This window comes from Pogona vitticeps, chromosome 6 (genome assembly GCF_051106095.1).
Source record: "Pogona vitticeps strain Pit_001003342236 chromosome 6, PviZW2.1, whole genome shotgun sequence".
In the NCBI taxonomy this organism is placed as follows: domain Eukaryota; kingdom Metazoa; phylum Chordata; class Lepidosauria; order Squamata; family Agamidae; genus Pogona; species Pogona vitticeps.
Genome location: NC_135788.1, coordinates 92,063,064 through 92,088,972, shown reverse-complemented (window position 1 = coordinate 92,088,972; position 25,909 = coordinate 92,063,064). Strand labels below are relative to the sequence as shown.

The window sequence follows — 25,909 nt, the reverse complement described above, 5'->3', positions numbered from 1 at the left end:
GGAGATTTTAATTGACACCTGAAGACAAACCTAAAGTCCCTGGAGATGAATCTGTCCCCAGACACACCAGAGCTGTCCACCCCTGTTCTGCATGAGGCAGCAATAAACAGTCTGTGCCTCTGACTAGTGCTTTTCTAATACTTTGATCCTACATGGAATTGCAGACCTATCTACTAAAGTTTCATTCTCAACTTACAGCCTGTTTCTAGGCAGCATCATTTCATTCTACATCCAAAAGGACTCGTGCAATTATGTTGCTGCCCACACAAGAAAGAAAAGACAAACCCAAGCCCTATAGGCAATAGAATGGGCATTGAAAAGGAAAGTTCTATTCTACTTTCCCAGACATCCTATCTGCAATCTAAAGAAGTGCACCTGAAAAACAAGTTTGTCACCCCCACCTGCAGCTGGCGAGAAGTCAATCTGAGTCAGAAGGTGTGGCTTTAAGGCATCCAAAAACATAACTACCATTCTTTTCAGAAAGCAACCTCTGGCTTCATCTACACATATACAAAGGCAACATGTAATACCTTGGAACGCTGCTCATTTGTAATACAGTATACATAATTCTGTAGATTGGTTGAGCCTTCTATACAAATAGCTTTAGAAATATATTTATTTGCTTTATTTGTTTTATATATAGGCTGCTTTTCTCCCAGTAAGGGGACCCAAGGTGGTTAACATACGTCTGTACAATGTTCATACCTCTTCTGGTTCTGTTCATTCCTAAAAACCACTCCAATTCAAAGTATACCGAATTGCTAGATTCGCCCCCTCCTCTGTTCTCTCTACTTATTCTGATGTGTTTTTGCACTAGCTTTGAAATATATTGATTCTAGTGAAAAACATAGCAAAAGAAGTAGAGGGGACAGAGGGAGAGAGAGAGGCTTTTAAAAAACAACGAAAATGGCATCTAGAACAAAAGAAGGGAATGGTAAACCATTTCTGAGTATTCTTTACCTGGAAAGCCCTGAAAGGGATCAGCATAAGTCCGAATTGACTTGACGGCACATAAATATAAATATAAGAGAATGAATATGAGAGAGAGAGAGCTGTCATGAGTAAGAATATACCGTACATATAATGAAAGCTCAATCAACCAGCTAATGCACAGATTCTAAAACTGAGGGCTCCAGATGGCCTTGGCTGTTCTAGCGATGGTTTGTGGGAGTTGCTATCCAAGAACAACTGGGGCCCCAAGTTTGTAAGACCCTAAATGAGTATGTCCCTGCTCTCTTAAAATGTCTCCATAGCAACCTTCCTCATCATGAGGGGATCTCCAGAAAGGGTCCAGAAGCTCCACCAATGCCAACCATTGAATTTCCCAGCAGGGAATCATGAGGGTTGTGGTCTGAGATTTCTGGAGGTCTCCAGATTGGGGAAGGTGGCTCTAGACATGCTCAAGAATGGTCATGGGCTGGGGACAGGATTTATCAAAAGAAAATAGTGCAAAGAGATACCTCTCCAGTAAGGGGCAACGTGAAAACCCAAAGTTGTGCCTGCATTTACAGGGCAGAGAGACTATTTGACAAAAACAGGATTCTGTTAATCAAAATGCTGTAGAATAGAAGGGAAAAACACACTCTAAGGAATGTTTCTGAGGTGGGAGAGGAGACACTGAACAAGACCCATGTGCTTTTAATCAGCTCCATGGTCCAAGGCATGACCCCTGAGTTTGCATCAAAGGCTATCTCTGATATAGGCAGAGGGAGTGTATTGGGGGGGGGGGGCTTGACAGAAGAAGAGAAGGGGCCAGGGGAAACAGACTTAGCGATTTATGAGAGCAAGGGGGATTTTTTTTCTTTTCTGTGCAACATCAAGATGCCAGAGGTTGGGAAAGAAGCAAATAAGTTTTTCTTTACTTTTAAAGCTGTTAAAAATACTGTATTAAGTAGAGTATGAAAAAGAGGACAGGCCAGGATTTGGACATAAGGCTAGGTACAAACCCCACAATTCACTGTTTCTTTTCAAGACACCATCCTTTACGACAAGAAGCTGTGAATCTTAATGTCATTGTCATCATTATGATCACAGAACTGCAGAGCTGGAAAGAAAGATGTCCATCCTCCATTCCATCTTATACCCTTTTCAGCAAACCTAAATCATTCCCTTGAGAATGTTTAAACAGGCTTTTGGCTACTGACCGGACCTTTTCATGGCTGATGTATTGTTGTTGTCACATTGTTTTTAAACAGTTTTTAATTGTTTTAAACTTAATTATTCATTTGTTTTAGTCTGATACTTTATTTAATATTGTTTTAATATAGTGATTTATTGTGTTTTTAACTCTACTGTTTTTAAAACTGGTGCTGTATGCTGTTTTGAGTTCCCATAAGAGAGAAGGGTGGAATTCTTTTTTTAAAAAAATTAAAATGAAGGGCTCATTCACACTGGGCAAAAGTTGTACTGAAATTAATATACCATTGTTTTAAGTATTAAATTTGCTATCCATATGATGCACAACACTGGTCCAATATGAGCATCTCCCTTTCCTTGACATTCCATGATTTTTTTGTCCCGAGATGAAAGGCTGTTTTATTTTGTTTGAAGAGGGAGCAGAGTCCAATGCTATACGCATACAATGGGAAGCTTATTTCTGCGTCAGAAGCTTCCAAGCAGAAGTCTTTAATTAGGTCTTTAACATTTTTTTTTTAAAAAAAAACCCTACAAAGGCAAAACTCCATGAGGAAATTTGATTTATCAAGATGTATAATGGTTTATCCCTCCCATTATCCTTCCCCAGCCTCTCACCAACTGCAACTAACATGGCTGCAGGATTGGGATTATAGAATTTCTACTGCAAAACATCTAAAAGGCATCAGGTGGGAGAAGGCTGACCCCACATATAGCAAAAGCCAGCCAGTTAGAAAATTTTCAGTGCATTGAACTTGAGGGCTGCAAAGGGAGAGAAGCTAAAGGGGGAGGGGTACAACCAAGCTACTAATTTGAATTTTTAACAGTATTTTAAATTTTGTTATAATGGTCACCACATTTATATGAAAAATGAGTTAAGTGTTTTTTTAAATTCAGGTTTTACAAAACCCTACCCTCTAGTGGCAAAAGAAGCTTTCCCCAAAAAATTAAAGATATGAGAGGCCCTGAATATGTGGCAAAATAGTCTCTTATGTCTCCTATACTAGGGCACAAGAGAACGCTAGGAGCTAAAACACATTTTTATTATTTTGGGAGACACATGAAAGTGCTAGAGGATCCCAGGAATATGCAAAAATGCCACCACCCCAGTTGTGTGGGGCACACTGTCCATCCCTGCTATACACAAAGAGTCTCAAAATCATCTGCTGTTTTGTCTCTGACTGGATAAGAATGGCAGCTATGTGGAAGACTACCTGCTCTGTTCCCCCACATTTAATAAATTGCTTCCCTCACTCCACCCCCTTTCTATTCACAAAAGCTACCAAGGGCAGCACCCCCCTCACCCCACCATGTTGTACCCTATTCGCTGCTAATTGAAGCAAGGCCTATTACGCTGCTCCCATATTAACTGGATCCAGCCGGGCTGTTAATGTGGCAGAGGCATAAACACTGCAATTATCAAATAAAGGCAGGCTTGGAACATAGAGGGAAGGGAGAGTGAGGTCTACATTAGTTGCTTCCATTAAAATTACATCTACTTTCCTCTTTTGACACCCCCACATTAAAAAAACACCCCAAAACATTCTTCTAAGACACGCCATAAACACACGTTAGGCAAGATTAAGTCCAGGGTGACACAGAATAAGGTTTTCCTTATACAGGAGGAGCAGAGGCATTTGACCACAAAAATATAAGAAGTTAAATAAAATAAAATAAAAGAATGCTAGCATTTTAAAAATCAAACTTGCTCACATACACTTATGTGTTGTTCTGTAAAACAGACTCTGAATTCTAGGGCAGATTTTGCATGATGTGCTACAAAGCGAGAGTGCACATAGCATAAACAAACTACTTCAGCAGCATCCTTTATTGTAGCATCAGCAACATGAGGATTTTTGCACTGCACCACCCCAGGGACCATCTTTTTCTCTGGATGCTCCCATGTGGTTAGGGCTGGTTGGGGATGGCCATGGGAGAAACAGCATCCTCCAGAAGGAGACACTCATGCCTTTCCCACAGAGGCCTGCTAGTCACCTGAATTTATATCTTTATAACGGCAAGCCAGCAGCCTTTCTTCAAATTTTCTAGGCTTTTAAAATCCATGGTTTTGTTGACTATTACAGCTTCCTGGATTTTACTCCAATTAAACTGTATTGCTGTTGCAAAGTTTTGTTCCCTCTTTTAAATTATTAATGGAAAGGAATGGTGAAAACTGTAGTCCAATACTGTACATCTGGTGGAATCCGGGTTGAGGAAAGGAACTGCAGAAAAGGCACAGTGGGGAAATCAAACTCCCAACCTCTGGCTCCACAGCCAGATACCTAACCCACTGAACTATCTAGCCAGCTATCAGAAAAGACACAGTAGGGGGGAAAAAAGTTCTAGTAGTCCAGGAATCTCCCAACCCCTAATCCACATTTCTTGGGAATACAGACGTTTAGGTGGTTGTGCCCTAATATCATCACCTGTCTTCAATTTATCTTTTATTGTATTTTAATTGAATTTTAATTGTTGTAAGCCGCCCAGAAACCTTTGGGTAGAGTGGGCGGCATACAAGTTAAATAAATAAATAAATAAATAAATAAATAAATAAATAAATAAATAAATAAATAAATAAATAAATAAATAAATAAATAAATAAATAAATAAATAAATAAATAAATAAATAAATAAATAAATCCAAGGTTCTGGAATAATTAATAGTAGTGCCTCCGGGCCTACACAGTGTCTCTTCTCTTCATCCAAATAAGCAAGCAACTGCAGCTCTGACAGAAGATGTTAACTAGCGTCTCGCCCCTCATGAAAACGCAAAACAATGCTTTCAATGTGCTTGCATGAATCTTGAACCCCAGAAAAAGATGACATGGGCATGATGCCAGAGCAAGTCAGAGCCCAAGGCTAAAGAAGCCAGTTCCATCAGCTACGGGAAAGCAGAGGTGGGTGAACTTTGCTCCACTGAGCAAATGCTAAGAATGCACCAGACAAACAGGCAAGTAGGTGGAGACAAGGGCTGGGAGCCAAGATTCAGACAGAATTCCCTGACCTGGGAGGAGGAGGAGGAGGAGGAGGTGGCAAGTCTTGTGGCATTTTTGAGGTGAAAGGGAGCCACCAGGAAGCAGGGGTTCCCACAAATTCCAGGAAGGCACATATTGCCCCTTGCAATATCTGGCCACAAGTCAGGTGCTGTTGCTCCGATACTATGCACTAAAATTTCAAAGACTTTTAGTGTTGCAGTCAGAGTTTGCATGTTAGCTGTGATCGTATTTGAGCTTTTGCCTGTTCTAAAGTGTTTCTTTGGGAAAGCTGATTGTTTTTGTACTACATGGATTCTGTGCAGTGTGGCTATAAGTGTAGATCTTTATAATGGAGTTACATGGACTGCTTTATTGTACCCAATGGGTTCATTTTGTGCTAACTCAAGCCAGAGTACACAAGTGTTTAGTGCCAATACTTACAATATGTGATATGGCAGAGAAATCACAAAGAGTGTACAATGTGCATCCCACACACAATACTGAAGAACCACAACTGGCTTCCCTAGACATAGAGGGAAAAAGGAGTACAGCAGATATTGCCAGAAGCATTTAAGGTTATCAAGTTTAAGCCTGGCTTCCCTGGGGTTCAGCTACAGGATCTATCTTGAGGGATTGCGGTGGCTTTGCAATGTCTGCAGTCTATGTGGAAGACCTCCCATGATCAGGATGTCCAGTGCCAAGCTGAAAGATCAAGATAACTAGTAAGGATTTCTTTCCTACTGTATACCAGTGGGAAGGGTCTAAGCAGTGATGCACAAGTAAATGCTGATAATAGCCCACAAAGAGAGTCTAAGGGAGGTGTGTTGACCCATTTCAGTAAGCCAGTTCCATGTCTACCAGGAGTTGGCCTTTTGTAAAGCTGTTATTGTTATGTACCATCAAGACTTCTAAATTACAGTGGCCCTATGAATCAATGACATCTGAAAGGTCCTGTCATTAACAAGCATGCTCAGATCTTGCAAAGGACAGATCATGGCTTCCTTTATTGAGTCAATCCCTCTTTTCCTACCATCTTCAACTCTTCACAGCATTAATATTGTTTCCAGTGAGAACAACTAATGGGCCTTAATTGTCCCTCCAAGACAAAGCCTCTTCCAAATAGTATGTATTAGAACAGGGATATTTCACAACAGGATATTGTTCCCTGAGAAACTATTCTCCCACCCACCAACAACAACAACCTTTAAGGATTACAATTAAGGGCACAGAAAATTAGGAAGCCTGTAAGAGGCAGAAGATATTGCCTCTGGTAATCAAAAAGTCGTAGCACTCTAAACCTGCAATCCATGGCTCCACTACACCAGTGGGTTCAAATGGAAGTGGTTAACATAGAAGCTTCAGAGAACCTGGCTTTTCACACATAACAGGTAGGGGAAAACTCAAATTTGGAATGGAAAGCCAGGACTGGCTGCAGCTGCCTAGAGAGAGAGAAAATGTTTGATACATGTGTTTTTAATACCCTTTAAGGTGCAGTTCCGGTTCATTTTTCATTATATATCCCCACTGTAAATCTAAAACAAAACATAAAATATGATTTCACCCTTTTATTGAGTAGGCCAAAGATCTTGAAAACAACAAAAAGCATGACTACCTTAAAAAAAAAACCACACCAGAACAATCTACATTAATCATTATCTTATGACGGAGCTCCATAAGCAATGTTAGCATGCACGCAATTCTAGAATTTAATCATTTGCAACCTAAAACGCGCTTTGGTGTATATAGCTGACCCCAATGTTATAAGCATTGACATCTGTTTCATTTATTTTCTCATATCAAAGGCTTAGCTAATAGGTAGCATTGTAGTCACTGTTTTTCATGTTAGTACTTGTATTTATCTTGAATGGTGCTGATATCTGAAATAGAAAATGCAGGTTAAGAAGAACTTCATGTATATAATACATGTGCCTGCACACACATATATATCTGCAGTTTTCTTACACCTCTTTACCATAGCATGCCTATAAGCTATCCCTGCAAGCATACCCATCTAAATGTTTTATTTATAATTGATTTCATTTACAATCTATTTTACCTGCAATGAATTCAAGGCAACTTCCTCCTCCCTGCTTTAGCTTCACAACAATCCTATGAAGTAGGTCAGTCTGAAGGAGCGTGACTGGCCTAACACCAGCCAGTATATTTTGGGGACAGGTAGGGACTTGAACCTCAGTTTCCCAAGCTCTAGTGCAACTCTCTTAACTGTACCGCACTGGCTCCTTGCAAATGGGAGACTAAAATTCAAAGTGAAAGATGGGTAAAGGAGCAGACTTTTATCAGGGTACATACAGGCCTGAAATCTGCTCTCTTTGGCCTCTCCTCACCATCGCTGGGCAAAGAACAGAGGCATCTCACCCTGTTGGGAGGGAGAGGTGAGTGATCAATGCAAGCACTCACTGAGAATGATCTATACACTCCCCTCTCAACAACCCTCCCCAAACACGCCTCCTTGGCTTCAGTGTATGTCAAGAGGTTTGTTTATTCCTTTAAACCTTTGTTTCCTGTTATTCAAGCTATTTATAAAAAGGTCCCTCTCCTCTGGAAAGCAGGGAGGGCAAGAGACAGAGAAAAATAAAAGAGAGAGAAAGAAAAATGGAGAGGCAAGATGACGTCTAAAGCTGTGTACTTCCAAGGCTATCTTTCAGCCATCCCTTTTTACATGACTCACAGGCTGGATACAGAGACAAGCCACCTTGGGCTTCACTCTCCACTAACAAGTGTTTGGCAAAAACCATGGGGAAGGGAAGAGAAAAAGGCACTGGTCACTGAAGACATGAATCAGGAAGGATCCTCAACAAGTAGCAAGCGAAATGTGTTTCAAATACACGTTTCTTCCCGACCCTAGTCGGAAATAAGTTAGTGCACCCGAGAATGCAGAATTCCAGGTACAAATGCTCTTGTCTTGTGCAATTCAGCATGAAACTGATTACACTGCCATACCAAATCATCAACACACTTTGTGTATTGTGTGCTGTCAATTTAATAGCAACCCTAATTACCGGAGATAAGCAAGGAGTGGTTAACCATTGCCACCCCCCAGATGAGTGTCTATAGCCAAGGGGGGATTTGAACCTGGGTCTCCTGAATCCTTTTTCAACACCTTACTCACTGCACCGCACTTGCTCAATGCATGCTGTATTCTTGATCATTAGTAAGCACAACTGCATTTATATCTCAATTTCTAATACTAAAATAACTTTGCATGTACTACCTCAATAACCCTGACAGCAACCTTGTAAAGTAGGGCAGCAAGTGTTGCTCTTGTTTTTAGTAATTTCATTTCATTAAACAGATCAAAACTGAGTTTGTGTTGCATTGTTTACACATGCCAGTCGAAAACTGTAGGCACTCTGAGGTTGTCAGGTTTTAACTATGTACTGTAGTTAGCTTAGGAATGTGGACTCGGGAAAAGAAAATACTTCTGCAAATACAGTATGAACACTTCTCTCGGCTTCGCTTTTTTAGACAGAGGAGCATCTGGACAAATTAGAGGCTAGTTCTTTAAAAAAGAGAGATCTGCAGCATAAATGCCAAATCAAATGATTTGTTGGTTGTTGTTTTCTGTTTTGCAGGCCCATCACAAAATGCAATCTGTACGGGGTCAGTCTTGCTCACACACTATAACTAGAATAGTTATTTACTTATTGCTGCCAAACAGGTGCAGGAATGAGAAGAGTTTTGAACTAGCACAGCAAAGTGTATGTTTAGACCTGATGCCAGCATTATTCAGAAAGATACCCACCCTACCACCTTGTATGTATTCAATCTTCTCTGATTTCAGAAGCTAAGCAACATTGGACCTGGTTAGGAATAGGATGGGAGACCATCAGGAATACCAAGGACCTCCAAGTAATGCTACAAAAGGCCCTTCCTGAAACCCTGGAGGACCAATCCTGCCTGCCAGAAATGAGAATAGTGGAATAGACAGAAGAAGGGTTTGGCTCTGCATAAGGCCATTTCCTATGTTCCCAGGGTTTCTTCCAACAAAGACTTTTTTAAAAGGAAAAAAAAAGGAAAATAAGAATAAAAAGTGAATCTCATGAGTTACCCTAGTTGTAGTGCATATACACTACATATAAAGGGGATGTGTGCTCCTTGGCTGTATTTTTGTTTTATGGAATAGCAGCTCAGTCAACAATTTTTTTAAAATTTCCTGCCTCATTGCAAAATGATGTTGCTTGCCCTGCAGCTTTATGCTTCTCCTAGTTCTGTCACACCAAGTGTACCAAGCTGAAGTAGCTTGAGCCAAATTCTGGTGTGCCAGAAGACACTCTGGGGAGGGTTCAAGCAGGTGCCTCATCTCCGTGAAAGGAAGAGTAGATTTGTCAAATAATTTCAACCTACTAGCTGCACTAGGAAACTCCAAGACTAATTACCTGAAATCTTGATGCTCAATGCAGGAAGTCACAACTAGAGTAGACCCATTGAATCAACAGAACAGAACAGAGGAGTTGACTCATCAAATCTCCATTGATTCAGCTGGCCTACTCTAGTTACAAATTACTATGCTATGCAACAGGATTTAAACTACCAGCACATGTGTCTATGGTAGAACACCCCTCCCCGAATGTATTTTGGATTTGTGGGATATCTCAGCAGAACTCTTCTTTCAGCAATGCTAGGAAACTGGGTTAGCACAGAGAGACATAATATACAGTTTTTGTTATACTTAACATGTGGTCTGAAGTTTCTAGAACTGGTGCTTATAGAAATGTTAGAAAAATGCAAGAAGAAATAGCTATGAGACAGAGGAACAATTACTGATCCCACCCCCCAGAATTGCACTGTCAGTCTTGTTATCTTAACCTGAATGTACCAGATTCACAGACAATGATTTCTGAATTCATTTGTCAGTCTCTAATGGGAAGGAAAGTATGGACCTCAGGTTAGTGGCATATAGGAGACTCAAAACAATGAAGTATTCAATTATAAAAATGTACTGAAAAAGTTCCAAACCAGCCTAAAAGGGCCGTCTTTTGCATAATGAGCATGCCACTTCATCAAAATTCCCCAACACTACGTGGTCCTGGGCCACATATTAAATTCTGAACACAGGCAAAAAGTTGCCACTTCTTTTATCAACTCTGGAAAGCAAGAAACATAGCTGAGGCAATTAAAAAAAAACAAAGCTCATTGTTTTCTTGTTTAAGGCTAAAAATAATGATAGATAGCTGCAAATAACTACTGAACCTGCAACCACATTTACAAGACTATCTTTAATTTTTACAGTTATATAATTGTAACAATCAAAGACAGTCTTGGTTTTAATTTTAATTTCAGACTGAATGTAATGTAATTTAATATATACCACCATCTCCTCTGAGTTTATGATGACCTGGACCAACTAGTTAAATTAAAATCCTATGGACTCTTATCCTTGGAAATAAATTGCACTGAACAGACTAGAAGTTATTTCAAGACCAGGTTGTAAAATAGAGATGGGGAACACTTTTGTCTTCAGGTATTTGGGGACTGCAACTCCCATCTTCACCTGGCTAGGGCTGATGGAAATTGTAGTTCAAGAACATCTGGAGAACCACACATTCCCCATCCTTGCTATAAGCCAAGCTAAAACTGAACAAGTTACTGTATCTGCTCTAAGTCCTTACATACCTCACAGAAAATAATCTTCCCTGAGACTAAACACAGTTCAACACACACACAGGTCAACATCATTTACACATACTATCCACTCATGATTTCAAACCAGAGGCATGTATGTAGACATGGCTTGCTGAAGTTACCTTATTGCTAAAGAAATCCCCCTGCTGTGGGATTAAAACAAAGAGAAGTGGGAGTAGACTGCTGTTACAACGGATGAAAAACTGACCATTCTCATTCTCCATTCCCAAGTGGGAACTTATCCACACAGACAGATATGCAACATCAGATGTGCTGCTGTCACACTAGACCACAGGATTCATGGTGTGATGTGAAAGCCACATGTATCATCCCCACAGGGATTCCTGTGCAGCTGCTATGACATCATATGCCTTTACACCACCAGACACCAGAAAAGATGCACCTACAAGTACAACTGTGTGCAAGCATTGGCCTCTCAATCAGGGTTCTTCCAAACTTCTGGAGAGGGTTAATGCAGAATACAAGTCAGGAACCAGCTATTTTTAATTCACATAATAGTCCCTGGGAAGTGTTGTCTGGTTAATGGCCATTTTCTATTTCCCAGGAACAGATACAGCCTTGACGCACATTTTTGACCCAGGGAAAACACAACATTCAGGCGATCCTGTGGGGTTCCCTTCCCAAATTAGGAAATGGTGGACACAGTGAGGACATAAACGATGGCAATGTTTTAAATGCACCTAAACATTTTTAAACATTTAAAATACACATAAATAGCCATTCAATCCACTTAATACTGCTGGGAAACCTCGCTTGGCAACATATATAAAATTTGTGATCCCAGATCTGTATGCAAAAGTTCTTGTTTCAAAAAATTGCTAAGATCTGATGCAGTATGACTCTTCTTACTGTATCTGCCAGAGTCTGGAACTATTATTTTAAAAATTAATGCACAGTACACACTGTTTCTTGCTTTGTGAGTAATGCGTTACTTAATTAATTTTTCTATTTTTAAGAAGATAAAAAATTGGTCCCAATCAGGGTGTCCTCAAGCCATGATCCAACAGGGGCACCATGTTTGCATCAAAGTGGTTATGTATCTTCTACTTTTGTGCAAGAATGGAATCCACAGTTCCTGGTGCAAGTGGTTCTTTTCACTGTACTGAGCCAGCTGAGATGGTGGTTCTGTGCCTAAGTACAGCTTCACTCTCCAAAGCTACTGCCAGATGCTGACACTGTTTGGTGTTAGTCTGAAGCTTCTGGATCCTGTGTAACTATGTCAGCATGGCTTTGCGATCTATCAGTATTCCACTGGATCTCAACATAACTTGTTTTTCAGTACATTAACTCCAACCACTTGCATTTTCTGATTTCTTTAATTTGGGAAACACTGTGCTAACTTGGCTGGATTTGTTCTATGAGACACCATTACTCCCAAGTAATAGAAGAACTGAAAACAAGATCCAACTCAAGTGGGCTAAACACAACAAGCCAGTATTGCATATGATGGTTTACAAGATTTTATTACAAAATGGGAATCCAAGGTTAGTTCACATCCTTTCCCGGATATGATGCTCTCTGGGTGGCCTTGAGGAAGTCACTGGCTTCCAGGCTAAACTACATCACAAGACTGTTACAAGTTTACTGCACTCCTAGGTCTCCAAAAGGAACAGTAAAATACAAAATACAGTAGACATGAATCCATGGTGGGGTGTAGAATTGCAAAGATACTTAGAAGAGATATCTGCTCAAACTGGCATCTATGTGTACTCATATTCATGTGTAAATGTGTGTGTGCATGTATATATTCTGTATCTTACACACATACATGCCTCAATTATTGGCTGAAAGCCAGCAGCATAACTTGAGCTGTGTAAGGCTGATGTATCAACTGTGGTGGTTTTTCAGAAGCTGAATTTTTCTAAATCTCCCCTGCTCTGGCAGATATTGAGGATCTCTTTCATCATGGGGAAGCCACTGAGATTTCGATTGGGGGTATTATTTAATTTCCAAAAACTGCCACCACCAGTAAAATCAACTCACTGGTGCCAAGTTTTGGAAATTAAAGACTCTCCCCTCAATCCCACAGCACCCAATGGCTTTCCCAAGTCAAAAAGGATCCCAAGGGAGCCTCAGGACCTTCAGAGATGAGAAATGAACATTTGTAATTTAATAGAAACAAACAAACAAACAAAACAACAATCCAACAACACTGCTATAGATTACATCATCAGCCTCCTATGCTGTAAAGCAGGGGTGTCCAACCTTTCACCTTCCCTGGGCCACATTAGAAGATGAAAATTTGGTTTGGGTCGCACATAAATTTGGTTTGGGCCGCATGGGGGGGCAGCCCTAGCCATCCTCCGCAGCCCCGCTCCAAGCGCGGTTACCGGCAGCCGCGATCTCAGACAGCAGAGGCTGCCAGCTTTGACTCCAGTGGCTTTATGGGGCCGGGAGGGGGTCCACCTATTGACGGGGATGGCGCAATGCAGCCATGCAGGCCCCCTGTCCCCTCCCCTCCCACTCCTTCCTTCCCTCTCTCCCCCTCTACTGTTGTGACATGCCCTGGCCGCATTCCGGCTGCAAGTGCCGGCAGTGTAACTTGAAACTTTGGAATTTCTTTAAAAATAAAAAAATTGCACTGGGCCGCATTATGAGCCGACCTGGGCCACATGCAGCCCTTGGGCCGCAGGTTGGACAAGCCTGCTGTAAAGTATGCTGCTGGCTTTCAGCCATTGTACGTCAAAGACAGAACTTGGGTGACAGCCCAAAGAACCTGGCTTGCAAAACTTAATGGAGGATCAAACACATTACAGAGTCAAAACAAGAAATTCCTAGACTTTTAAAAAAAACCTGGGCATGTGCGAAGTCGGGTGGCTTTATGAATAATTTGGCACAGTTATTTAATTTTAGGTTAGAATAATGGCTTTGTTTTATGATTTCAATATTTAGCAAAAGATCAAATGGAGGAGATTAAAATTGAGAAGTTAAAACATTCACATTTCAACCTCTGGAAACTACATGAAGCTTTTTTAAAAAGTATCAGACATTTTCCCTGCAAATTTAACAAACACAGAAAAGTGCTAAGATGCACTCTTGTGGGTTCTTGGTGTGGGGGTGGAGGAACTCTCCAATATACCAATCAAAATAAATGGCAGAGAAAGGCCATTTATACCAATACTGACTCCTCGAATTTTAACAGTTTGCCAGCAATTCGGTCAGGATCTTTCCACATTAGCTGCTAGCTACTGTAATTTCTTTTTAGAACAGGTGCACTCTCAGGTGCACAAGAGATACACACCTACTTTCATAATCAAATTCTTTTGGCTGTGGGGTTGCTGATAAGTTACAAACTTCAGCAGCGGAAGTTGTAACCCTTGCTAAATTTAAGTGGGCTAGTGCATCTCCCACATAAGCTACCTATCCATGTTTTACATGAAGATGCCAAGGTGAACTTTCTGGATGCAGGTGACATCTTGGTGCTAGACGTATTCCCCAGGCATACTTCTTCCACTGTCCCTTCAAGGTGACCATGCAGAAAGCGTATAGAAGCTATGTCAGAAGTGACCAAGGAAAGAAAAGGGTCATTTTGTATCAAATGAATGGAGATGGTGGTTTCACAACTGGAACTGGTGCTCTAAACATGTTGGATCCAACATCACTCTAATGTATACCTTCTGCTAGACTACTAGGAGCACCACAAGTCATCAAAAAACGAGGTACTTACTGGCTGGTGATGGCGTACTGTATCCGCTGACTGGCAGCTGGTGCTGCATCCCTGGCAGAGCCCCTGGAGGAGAGAGGCTGCCGATCATGTGTGGGAAGAAGAATGCATAGTGAGGTACTGGGTAGCTGTTGAGATGCCCACTCCCTGGCGTGGAACAGGAGCTGCTGTTGCTCGCCATAGCTGGCACTCTCCCTGGGCCTGAACCTTGACAAAGAGACTCACATAGGAGCTGAATATGGAGCACTTGCCACGGAACACTGGCTCGGTGTCACCAAATTTTGATTCGGTGTCAGTGCAGCCTCCCCTTTCCTTGGGGCCAGGCAGGTCGGTGTGTGTTGGTGCACACAGGCACAGTATACGATCACAAATGTCCAGTCCACAGGAAAATCCCACAGGCAAGTGGATAAAATCTTTCAAGATTTCAGAGGTATTTCAAGCAGCTCTCTCTTGGGTCAAACCTTCCAGAGAAAACATGCAGGGGAGGCAGCCAAGTCCACTCTGCAAGGTGGTAACAAGAGCTGTAGAAACAGAAAAGTAAGGAGTGAGCAAAGGCGCAAGTGAGGATGGAGTCGCAAAGTCAAAATATAGGTGAGCATCTAACAACTGTAGAGATCTCCCACATAAATCTTTCAGCATACATTCTGGAGAACGGAAAGTAGGGCATAGCAGCTAGATCTCGCCTTCTTTCTTCTATTCTCAAGTCAAACACAAAAAGTTACATTATAATTTCATCAAATGCAACTTTGAGAATTCACTACACTCCTTTGGTGTAACTATAGCCACTGTCGAATTACATGGCTTCACTAAACGGTGGAAGCAATGTATCCCATGGTCCTGAAATCACAACATGTTTGACAGGAGAAAACCATATCTTGCAGGCCAGCATCCTACAGCATTCAGATGGGGTTTTAAAAGTAACTAAAAAGAAACCATTTTATTCCTTTTGAGAAATCAGTGAGTAAGGACCTATCTTTTAAAACTGTAACTATAATGAATAATTCTTTGGGGAGGAGTCACAGAATTATGCTGTAACTAATTATTATTTGGCAGTAATTTCCCAAGCTTTGGAATAGAGGTTGCCTCGTCCCTAGAGTGAGACTAGGGAGAAAAGATCCTTTCTACTTTGCCATTCCTCAGTCCCATCGAATACAAATGTGCAGTAGCTGAGGTAAACCAAAGAGAAAAAGGGGGCCACAGAGATGGAAAACACTGAAGGAAAAGTCTCAAAAGACTGACTCAGGGATCCTTGCACATTTTTCCTTGCACCCCAAAGATTATTTTCCTCCTGCACCCCACATTTGGCCACAAATTCTACATGGTCTTTGTTGCCAGTAAGCCATGATATCACCATCACAGCTTTCCCCCCCCACCCCGGCCAACCACGGGTAATTACCACGGCAGACCATTTATCGCTCTCCCTTGACAGGAGGTGACAGGTAGTCCAGCCCCTCCAGACAAATGACTCAGAGGTCGGGAGGTTTGGCTACCTGCTGCCCCTGCTTAACCATAAATCATGAGGTGGGGTGGGGTAGGGAGAGAATGGAGTGCAGACCACTAGGGAAAATGCTGATTAATGAAAAGCAAAATAAAAAGCCTCCCCACTTTCCACCTTCTCAAGGAAGCAGATGGAGGAAGCTAATTCCTATGGAAGCCTTTGAAGAGAAGGGGGCATCATTTTCTCAGCTGTAATGTCCTCCTGAAACATACAATGGCCTCACCACAGAATATTAAAAACATACCACCCACTGCAAAGTTCTCCTCTCAAGGCTCAGCTGAAATGTACAGGAGCTCTGGCACAGCTTCCATTTGTTTCAGTGGGTGACGAAGAATTTAACAATGGCCTGCGCCTCATGGATCAAGCTGTCTATTTCTCATTCTGTCCTTCCAAACACACTGCCTGAAGTAGCCGCTTCACATGGTCCCAAATACACTTCCCATCAAAAATCCACCAGTTCATGTGACTGCTGCTGGACACAGCTTCCTCCATACTTTACTTTACTTTACTTTAATTAGATTTATACCCCGCCCCTCTAGACCAGGTCTACTCAGGGCGGCCTACACACATAAAAACATAACAAACAGCATCTTAAAAGCATTGAGAACATCAAAATTTTAACAATTATATAACAATCCATGTACTCTTTTTTTCAGCACTCTCATCCCTGAACCCATATATAGCTGAAACAATCCCTGCTCCCTCAACATCCCCTCCCCCACAAATAGCAAAACAAAAAATGGAAGCAGGGAGAAGGAGTTGTCAGACTTAGAACTAAGCAAGAATTCTTTGTACTGTATTTTTAGAGTGCCTCAGGGCACGCACTAACTGCCTTCCCCCCCCCCCAGAGAAAACTTGGAGCCTCTGATAGATCTAGGCTATATGTGAGAAAGAACAAAACAAATTGTGCTTCAGAGATGAAGGATATGGCTAAGTTCCGAGGTAGGATCCAACCCCAGTACCTTTATTTATTTAAAGATACAAAGCATTGAGCTCAGCAGCTAAAAATCATGGTAAAAGAAGTTGATGCTGAGAGCCTTCCAAGGGGTGGACAGAACTTTGCTTTCAGTTAAATGAAGATAGGTTATATTTTCAGAACAATTGGATCATGCAAGGCAAGGACTATTTCCACATGAGTTATTCTTCCTCTTCCGAGGGTGTATAAAAGGTTACATTTTTGCCTGGGCCAGGAGGATTGCTGCAAGAAGACAGACTTTTCCTCCTTTTGGCCAAACAGGACATTTGGCCCAAGGGTATCTTTCACTCGGCACTAAGCAGCAGATTCTGGGCCAGTTTGGAAACGGGGAGAAACACCAGCTGGGGCCAAGAAACTGCAAAGACACTTTTGTTGGGGCACAGAGCCATGGGTACCACCAGGGAGAGGTACACGCATGCACGTGAACACACAGGCATGCACAAAAAGGGTAAATGTTCCCCCTCTTATCCCACGATTATACATGATCTTAAGAGACTTCAATATTTTTCTGAAAATGCAAGATGTACTACTTCCAAACAAATGTTCCTGCTTCCTCATGACATTGGACTAAAGCAAGGGTGGGCAGCTGTCAAGCACACGGGCTCTGCTTTGTTCTTCACTAGAATCCCAAGGTCCACCAATTGGGATCTGTTGCAATACATTCAAGATCTCTTGAGTACAGAAGCCTAGAACCAAATGGCTCTCTCATGCAAAAATACACTCCCATTTATCCTTTGAGCTTTCTTCATCTCATCAATACAGTTCAAGGCCAAATCTCTTTGGATAAATAAGCCACGGCTCCTCAGACAAAGCCCAATCTCATTCAGCAAGGAGCAAGAATGCCTCCAGACTCCGCTTTTTTGATACAATCACTCTGCCTTGTTCGTGGAATTTTATATGGGGAAGGAGTCAAGGCAACATCACCTCCTATTCATAACCCACCTTTCTCTTCCCACCACTTCTTTGATATCACTTTCCCCTACAGAAAATATACAAGAAAGGAAAATACTAAACAATGTTTTTGACTGACCCAAAAAAGGAAAGGAAAGGCAATGGCAGGCAACTTCAGCATTGCCAGTTCTACCTCCGATGAATGCAAACCTATATACAAATGCCATCAGTGACAACTGGGAAAAGTCTACAATTTCTAGGCACAAAATTAAAGGAAAATCTTACTTTCTAGTCCTTGTCTGTAATCAAAGGCCATTGAGCTCAGGATGTTGGTTTTCTGATGTTCTAATACTTTACTGGGGTGCTGTGATTTTTATGCTCCAAGGTCCACAGAGACACAAAAATCACATCTCAACCATGCAACCTGAGGATTGGTATCATTTATGAAACTGGTACGCAGAGGCAGACAAGGAAAATTCTTGTGCGCATCATTCTACAAGGCTGCTGTAACTTTTCAAAGACTCACTTCCTTCAGTTTCTAAGCATTTTACAGAAAACTGCCCACAATTTTTCTAGTTTCTTTTCACATATAAAAACTAGCAACTTGCCCTTTATCTAAAAAAACCCAAACAAAACAAAAAAAAAAACCTGGGGTTGTCATTGAACCAGACATTCATCATGCTCCTTCGCTGTACATGCAGTTTCAATATGACTCATACTTAAACAGCTCTGAAGAATCTGGACATTTTCCTTGCTGCAGGAAAACCAATCACCATCTCACCACCGCTTCAAAGGAAGGGGGGAATCAGTAATAATACACAGGGGCCATATCAGATCCTTTGTTGTTGTTACGTGCTATCAAGTCACCTCCAACTTATGGCGACCCTATGAATGAGCAATCTCCAAAAAAAATTTTTTTTCAGAGAAATGCTGAAGTGTCTTAGATCAAAAAAGCTCTCAGATCCATCACAGCTCTTCCTTAAGATCTATGGTCACAGTCATGCCCCTACTTTACTCCCCACCACCCACCACCCCCAGGATAGGAAACCCATACCTTTGGAATCAGGGCTTAGTTTCTTACTGCCTACACTGGAGCCAGAAACACCTTCTTGCATGTGCTTCCAAAGGGGCAGCCATGTTAGCCTGCAGCAAAACAGCTAAGGGACTGTTGTGGCATCTTAAAGACCAGCATGTTGTATATGGCATATATTTTTGTGGACTGAACCTCACCAAAAGCAGGCAGCCTGCTTCTTCTTCATATACATAGGTTTGGGTCACTCATATTACAATTTACATTGAGCTCTTCAATATACAGTAAATTATTATAACATATATTCAGGTGTGAATTACAGTATTGCTGTTCCTCTAATCCCAAGTATATTGGAAATAATGCTAACTTCAAATAGTTGAGAACAGACAAAATGCCAGGCTACAGACACAGTGTCTTCTCTGATTAATATTCTGCCATCTAACCGAGGAAAAATTAAAAGATTTCTGTTAATTTCAGGTGGAATTCACAGGTTCAAGCAGAACTGTCCAGGCAACCTTTAAATTCCTGCAGCAGAAGCAATCTTAAACCACTGATACAGGGGGTTCCACATTTCCTTTTTGAGACACAACCTACTTTTGCCCTTCATGTGACAAATCCACGGGTAGCTTACAAGCATGATCAGCATGTGAAATTCTGAAGCTTTTGCAGAAAAACTAAAGCCTTCTTTTTAAAATACATACTCACTCCCCACCCCACCCCCACGCGCACACATAGGCTATTGCTTCATTACCCAATGCCTGGGCCCATTCTGGGAAACGTTTTGCCACTCCAGTAATGGATGGGAGAGTAGAAATGGGAGCAAAGCTGCAGCCAAGCATGAAGGATGAAATAATTCACTAGTGGGATTTGTATAAGCCCAAAGAGGAAGGAAGAAAAAGAATGAAGAAAAACTGGGGGTGGGGAAAGGGGAAACATGAAATCAGTGCTTCTGTCCCCAGATGTTATGGGGAAGCACAACAAGAGGAGCAAAGTGTAGACAAAATGGTTTATGCTTCCTCCTTCATTTTTATATAGACAGACAACATATTGTTCTCACCTCAGTTAAAATGAGCACATTTAAAGGCCCTGGCAACATGGACCAAACAGACATTCATGCAAACTGGAACTGTGTCTTAACCCTTTCCACTGCACATTGCTAAGAACAGCATTATAAGGGCAATGCATGTCTCATAAACAGATGCACACCACTAAATTTCTATCATACAGAAGGCTCAAAATCACACACTTGCAATTGTGAAGTTCACATTTCTAATCATATAAATATCAAGGAGCTCCTTCAATAGCTCAGTTGTCAGATCAAGACATTTCACACATGGGTCCTTCTCTGTCTTTTCTCCAGCAGCAGTTCCAGGGAGATGGTTCCAAAATGACACCCTTACACTGCCTATAATCCTTCTTCTAGGTCCTGGGAGAAAAAGCTTCTGTCAGTTCAGCCAAGACAACATCCTAGAAGACAAGGATGTTTTTTTTCTCTCTTCAAGATCTAGATAACTGGCAACCCTGAACCAGACAAACCAGCAGATCAACACGACTGGGCAGAGCTTGAGAACATTTTTGGACTATACTTCCTAGAATCTCCTAGCAAGCATGGACACCACCTATAATGCCTGGAAGATGCAAATATAACAACATTTTCAAGGTCTGCCTGATTTATTGAATAACCTTACTGAATAATCTGTGCAAGTAGCTTTAGCAACTCCACCTCCTCAGCCTTGCCAACTTTCCTTGCTTTTTGAACATCACAGTGCCTGCCTTGGTAACTCACCTGTTCTTTCCAAACTCGATTTGCTCCCTCCTTTTAACCTTGGCCCAAATATTTAGTAAACGTGTGTTACTTATATACTGCCTCATAGTACATAAAGCACTCTCTGGGTGGTTTACAACATAACTGTGTGGGCTACACATTCCTCACCATTTGCTGGCTAGAGCCAAGGGAAGTTGTAGCCCAACATTTAGAGAAATCTACTTAGCCCACCACTGATGTAATGGGTGATGGCAAGAGAGCAAGGAGCACTGGTCTGTGTAGGGTGGAAATTAAATGGTAGACCAAAGTACAATGCCCAGGTTAAGCATCATGACAGCTGCTGATGCCAAAAGGCTTCTGGGGAGAAGTCTTGATGATGCCTTGATAGACATAGGATTCTTCTGTCTATTGTCTCATGGATCAGCACAAGCACAAAATAACTCAGATATGGCTGGCTCACCTCCTGGCACACAGGATCCTACTAATATGTACTTAGTGGCCAGTGGCATTTACAAGCAGACATGCATGTGGCAGGACAGAAAGATGATGCCTATTGGCCATATGCACAAGTGCAGACAGGATGGTGGAGCCCATGCTGACAGCAGGGGGAGAGCTGATCACATTCATCACTGTCAAAGAACAGACATGGTATCCCCTTGAAAGGATTCATTTGTGGGTGCAAATAGACACCTGTATTTAGGATTAATCTACCCATTTTTTTAAAAACTATGGGGTGAATAAATTACTTTTAAATCTGAGCACTAGGAGCATCTGCAATAAACACTGCAAAATCTGGACAATGCAATTAGAAAGTTTACATGATACACTGCTGCTAACATTTGGGAAGCCTGATTTGCATCTATTGGTAAGCTATTATAGCCAATCCAGAAGTTTTGCTGAGAGAAACACAGTGATTCAGAGGTTCATAACAAAATCTACAATGAAATCCCTCCCATGTACTCTGTAATAAATCATAATGTTTCTTGGCAAAAGTTATATAGCCCAGCTTCATAACCTTGCAAGTGAAAGATTCAGAATAAAACTAAACCATGACATTCAATACACTTTACAATGTGTACTAAATGCACACTAGCCATTCAAGTGGCTGCGAGACAACCTGGCTGTCACACACACACCCATCCTGGCCCACCCTGGGACCTATGCCAACCAAGGACTTCCCGTCAGGCCTGCAACCAGTGTGTGCCGACCCACAACTTCCCTGTCGCTGATTTCGATTCCCAGTGTTGCCCAGTTTCACTTCTCCTCGCAAACCAAAGAGAGGCTGGTTCAAAGGCTTAGATCCATTGTATTAGGTTACATAGTCATCTCTTGAATAAGTAAGCTGGACTCCGAGAAGCTGAATTAACCAGGTTAAAAGAAAGCTACAAGCACATAGCAGAAACACAGTCCCACACCCCAGCAGTGCCCTGCACTCACAATTGAAAGGTACTGACCAGCCCGATACATTTTGCAGTCTGAGGAGAAAAACAAAATGGCCCTCCCCTTCCAGTCCATTAACAAGAGCTGACCAGTTTGGCAGCAGATCTTTATTCAGCACTGGCAAGGAGACAGCATCATCTACCACACCTGAAGGCATAACCTCACTGAGGAGACACTGAGCCAGCCACTTAGCAATCCAGCTCACTTCTCCCGCCCTTTGCTGCCACCTCCCAGCATATGCCACCTGAGGCTAGTGCCTCACTCCACCTAATGGAAAAGAGATCCACTTATTCTTGGAAGTTAAGCAATACAGTATTGGCTTTAAGCGACAGAACCTTTTGCTAGTGCCAAGATTCAGCACTTTGAAAAACAAATAATATCAGAACTGAAGGATGTGGGAGCGCTTCCCCCCCCCCCATTGCTGAATTACTGGAGACAAGTGAGAACTATAGTGTCTCTTCCTTCAACAACTGACTATGGCTAATTTTTTTTTGCTTCTAGACTGCTTCAATGAATTAAGACCAAAGGGTTAAAAAGACAAACTGATTTAAGAACAAAAGTTTTCACATGATCACTCCATCATCCAGTGAAAGGATGCAGAGGAAAAATCACTCTTTCATCTTGAAAACTGGGTAAGATTAATTCTCAAATAACATACCTTTTGAATCAGCATACAAGGGTTGTGGTTCAGCACTCTGCACTCTCACAGAGGTGTTCTTGCTACTTCCTCCGCTTTACACCAGAAAATGGAGTCCCAATACTATTATCAGTGAGCCCTAGTGACTGAAGCACTCACAGGCTGAAGAGGGAATTTGGCTATTAAATCTTAGTTAGTGGAAGTCAGCAGCACGTTATGCAGGCAGGCGTATGAAGGCAACAATATTATGAACTTGTTGCTATGACAGTGCCATCCTCTCTTCCCCCCCCCCTCCACTTCCCCAGTAAGTGTGAACTGGGGACAAAGCAGGAAGTGTGATGACAATCTGATGTGTGGTCACAGCATTGTGGTTTTCCTCCTTGCTCTTGGTACTAGGCTCACATCACACGACAACCATCAGTATTGGGGAAATGGGGTGGGTAAGCAAGGAAAGACCGAGAGACCAATGGACCACACAAATGAAACATGCTCTGCACATCCACCCTTCCCAAATTGGGCTGTGGTGGGATTGAGTCTTAATCATTAATCATTTAGAATTCACCCCACTTCCCAGTGCAGGGGATATATATGGCCACACATCACAAAATAAGTAGATTGGGAAAATGAGTTAATATAGTTCTGAGCACCCCATGTCCCTGTTGCATTTCAGACTGTAATCTTTGAGTCATAACCATGCTCCTAAAAAGGGTGGGGTGGAGAGAACTAGAGAATAGGGCATGAATCACACCGGATTCTCCCCCTCCAGCACCCAATGAGGTCTCTGCACACGGCCCTCACAGCTGGCACACAGCCACCAGGGGTGGGGGGGGGGAGAAGGGAACCTAGCTTTACTGAGTGCTTCCAGAGGGCATAAAAAGTTGGCACCCCCATGGGAAACAAAAGATATACAATATGGATAATTAGATTCAGGTTGCTCAAATTCTGGGGAAAGGAAGAAGGGTGGGTGCTTCTCTTGCTCAAGTCCCATTCAGCAGGCAAGTTGCCTCCTCCTTAAATATTTTCCAGAGGCATGAAATCACATAAGATTATTGGGGGGCGGGGGATGTGAGAACAGAAGATACAACCATACATCATTCTGAACTTTCTGTTTGCATTTCCTTGCTACTGAATGTACCACTTGAAGCTTCTGGATTTGACAATATTCGGAGGGCCACAGGTTTCCTGCCCCAATCTGCCGTGTTTCCCCGAAAATAAGGCAGGGTCTTATATTAATTTTGGCTCCAAAAAACACATTAGAGCTTATTTTCAGGGGATGTTTTATTTTTCAGTCATGTCATCTTCTTCTGGTGGCTGCACAAGGGTGGAGGGTGGGGTTTCACTTAACTAGGGCTTATTTTTGGGGTAGGGCTTATATCACGAGCATCCTGAAAAATCATACTAGGGCTTATTTTCAGGTTAGGTCTTATTTTCGGGAAAACAGGGAAAGCATTTCTAGAAATAAAATAGAATATAGCAGACCATTCATAACAGAGGAGTTGGAGAGGAGAACAACCCCCCAAAATTATTTGAACAAACTGCTAGATAGCTCAGTGGTTTGGGTATCTGGTTGCAGAGCCAGAGATTTGGAGTTTGATTCCCTACTGTTCTTCTTTAAGAGCGCTGGACCCAATGATCCAGCTCAGCAGTTCTAAGAGTATTATAAAAATATTTCTGTTTCTTTCCAAACTACATGTAGAACTACTTTTCAGTTCATCTCAACAAATGACTCTGTTTAAGTCCAAGGCTTGCTTATTGTTTGAACTAAATACATAAAGTGAATTCAGGGCAATAGCTGGCATCAGTTTTAACTATCATACTGTATTCTCTAATGACATAGGAGAATCAGCTGTGTATTTTTGGACAGACTCCCCATCCATGCACTTTATTTCTCATAGCACCAATATAAGTTCGACCTTTTGTTTCCTAAGACCATTTCCATCAGGCTCATGGTGGGGTGGGGAGGGGAAAGGTAAGTAGATAAGGTTGAAGAGTAACATGTTAATGAACACACAATATGAGCCCAGAAGATATAGAAACAGTGGGGACAAGTTGACTGGTCCTGGATATTACATCCTTGCTTTCTCATTTCTTCCTTCCTTTGTGAATCCTTGATTCTTTTTATTTCAAATTCTATCCCTTGTTTGACAGTAAAGGTAAAGGTAAAGGTTCCCCTTGACAATTTTTGTCCAGTCGTGTTCGACTCTAGGGGGCAGTGCTCATCCCCGTTTCCAAGCCATAGAGCCAGCGTTTGTCCGAACACAACCTTCCGTGGTCACATGGCCAGACTTAGACACGGAACGCTGTTACCTTCCCACCGAGGTGGTCCCTATTTATCTACTTGCATTTGCATGCTTTCAAACCGCTAGGTTGGCGGGAGCTGGGACAAGCAACGGGCGCTCACTCCATCGCGTAGATTCGATCTTACGACTGCTTGGTCTTCTGACCCTGCAGCACAGGCTTCTGCGGTTTAGCCCACAGAGCCACCACGTCCCTGTTTGACAGTACCAATTGTGTAAAAACAACAAAGTCTCCTTTTCCCACCCCACAAGGTCACACATATTTACTTCCAACAGAATCAGTCCAAATCCCGCTGACAGCAATCCAGAAGCTTTTTTTAAAAATGAAAAGCTCCCACCTGCTCTGTCCCAAGGCGCCCAAAAGGTTCTGCTGGGGAAAAGAGCATACTGGGAAGCCAAGGAGCCTGAGACAAGCGGTAGGGTGGGGCTTCAGAAGTCTTAAAAATATACATTAATTATTTCTGGTGCCCAGATCTAGTTTACTCTGGTGTAACTATGCCAACAGGATTTTGCCCATCACCTCTCTTTATCCATGAATCACACTGTAATTCATTTTTAAACATTCTGAATATGTTTTTCTCTTTTTCCCCCTAAATCTAAAAGCACTTTGATTTGGTTTTAGTTTGAATGAGGGGATGAGAATGCTATGTCCATCACAACGGGATGTAGGCTGAAAATGGCATGAAGCAATAATCTATAGATGGAAAGTTCCTCAGGATAAAAACTGTTCATGTCACTCTGTAAAGGCAGAATAACATTAACATTGCTATAGAAATATACATCAGCTCAAAGAAATAACTAAAGCTGCTCCTCATTCTGTCTCTTCCACGCCATACTGGTGCCTGTAAGACAAGATAAGGCCGTTCTTTATTAGTATCCAAATCATCATCATCCAACTGCAGAGCTAGAAATAACCCTATGGATCATTGAGTCCAGCCC

The 25,909-nt window shown here is 42.0% G+C and overlaps 1 protein-coding gene across 3 annotated transcripts in view; it reads right to left on the bottom strand.

Annotated features, from left to right (window-relative positions):
• The window catches only part of RARA (retinoic acid receptor alpha), a 204,393-nt gene that overhangs the window by 103,407 nt on the left and 75,077 nt on the right, over positions 1–25,909 (bottom strand). For 2 of the 3 annotated variants that reach the window (XM_073004245.2, XM_020805865.3), the window contains exon 2: positions 14,440–14,957. In XM_073004245.2, the coding sequence (XP_072860346.1) occupies positions 14,440–14,617 (178 nt within the window). In that variant the 5' untranslated portion in view covers positions 14,618–14,957. Of the gene's footprint in view, positions 1–14,439; positions 14,958–22,694; positions 22,918–25,909 lie in introns of those variants that run through there. The other variant, XM_020805866.3, reaches the window with a different exon arrangement.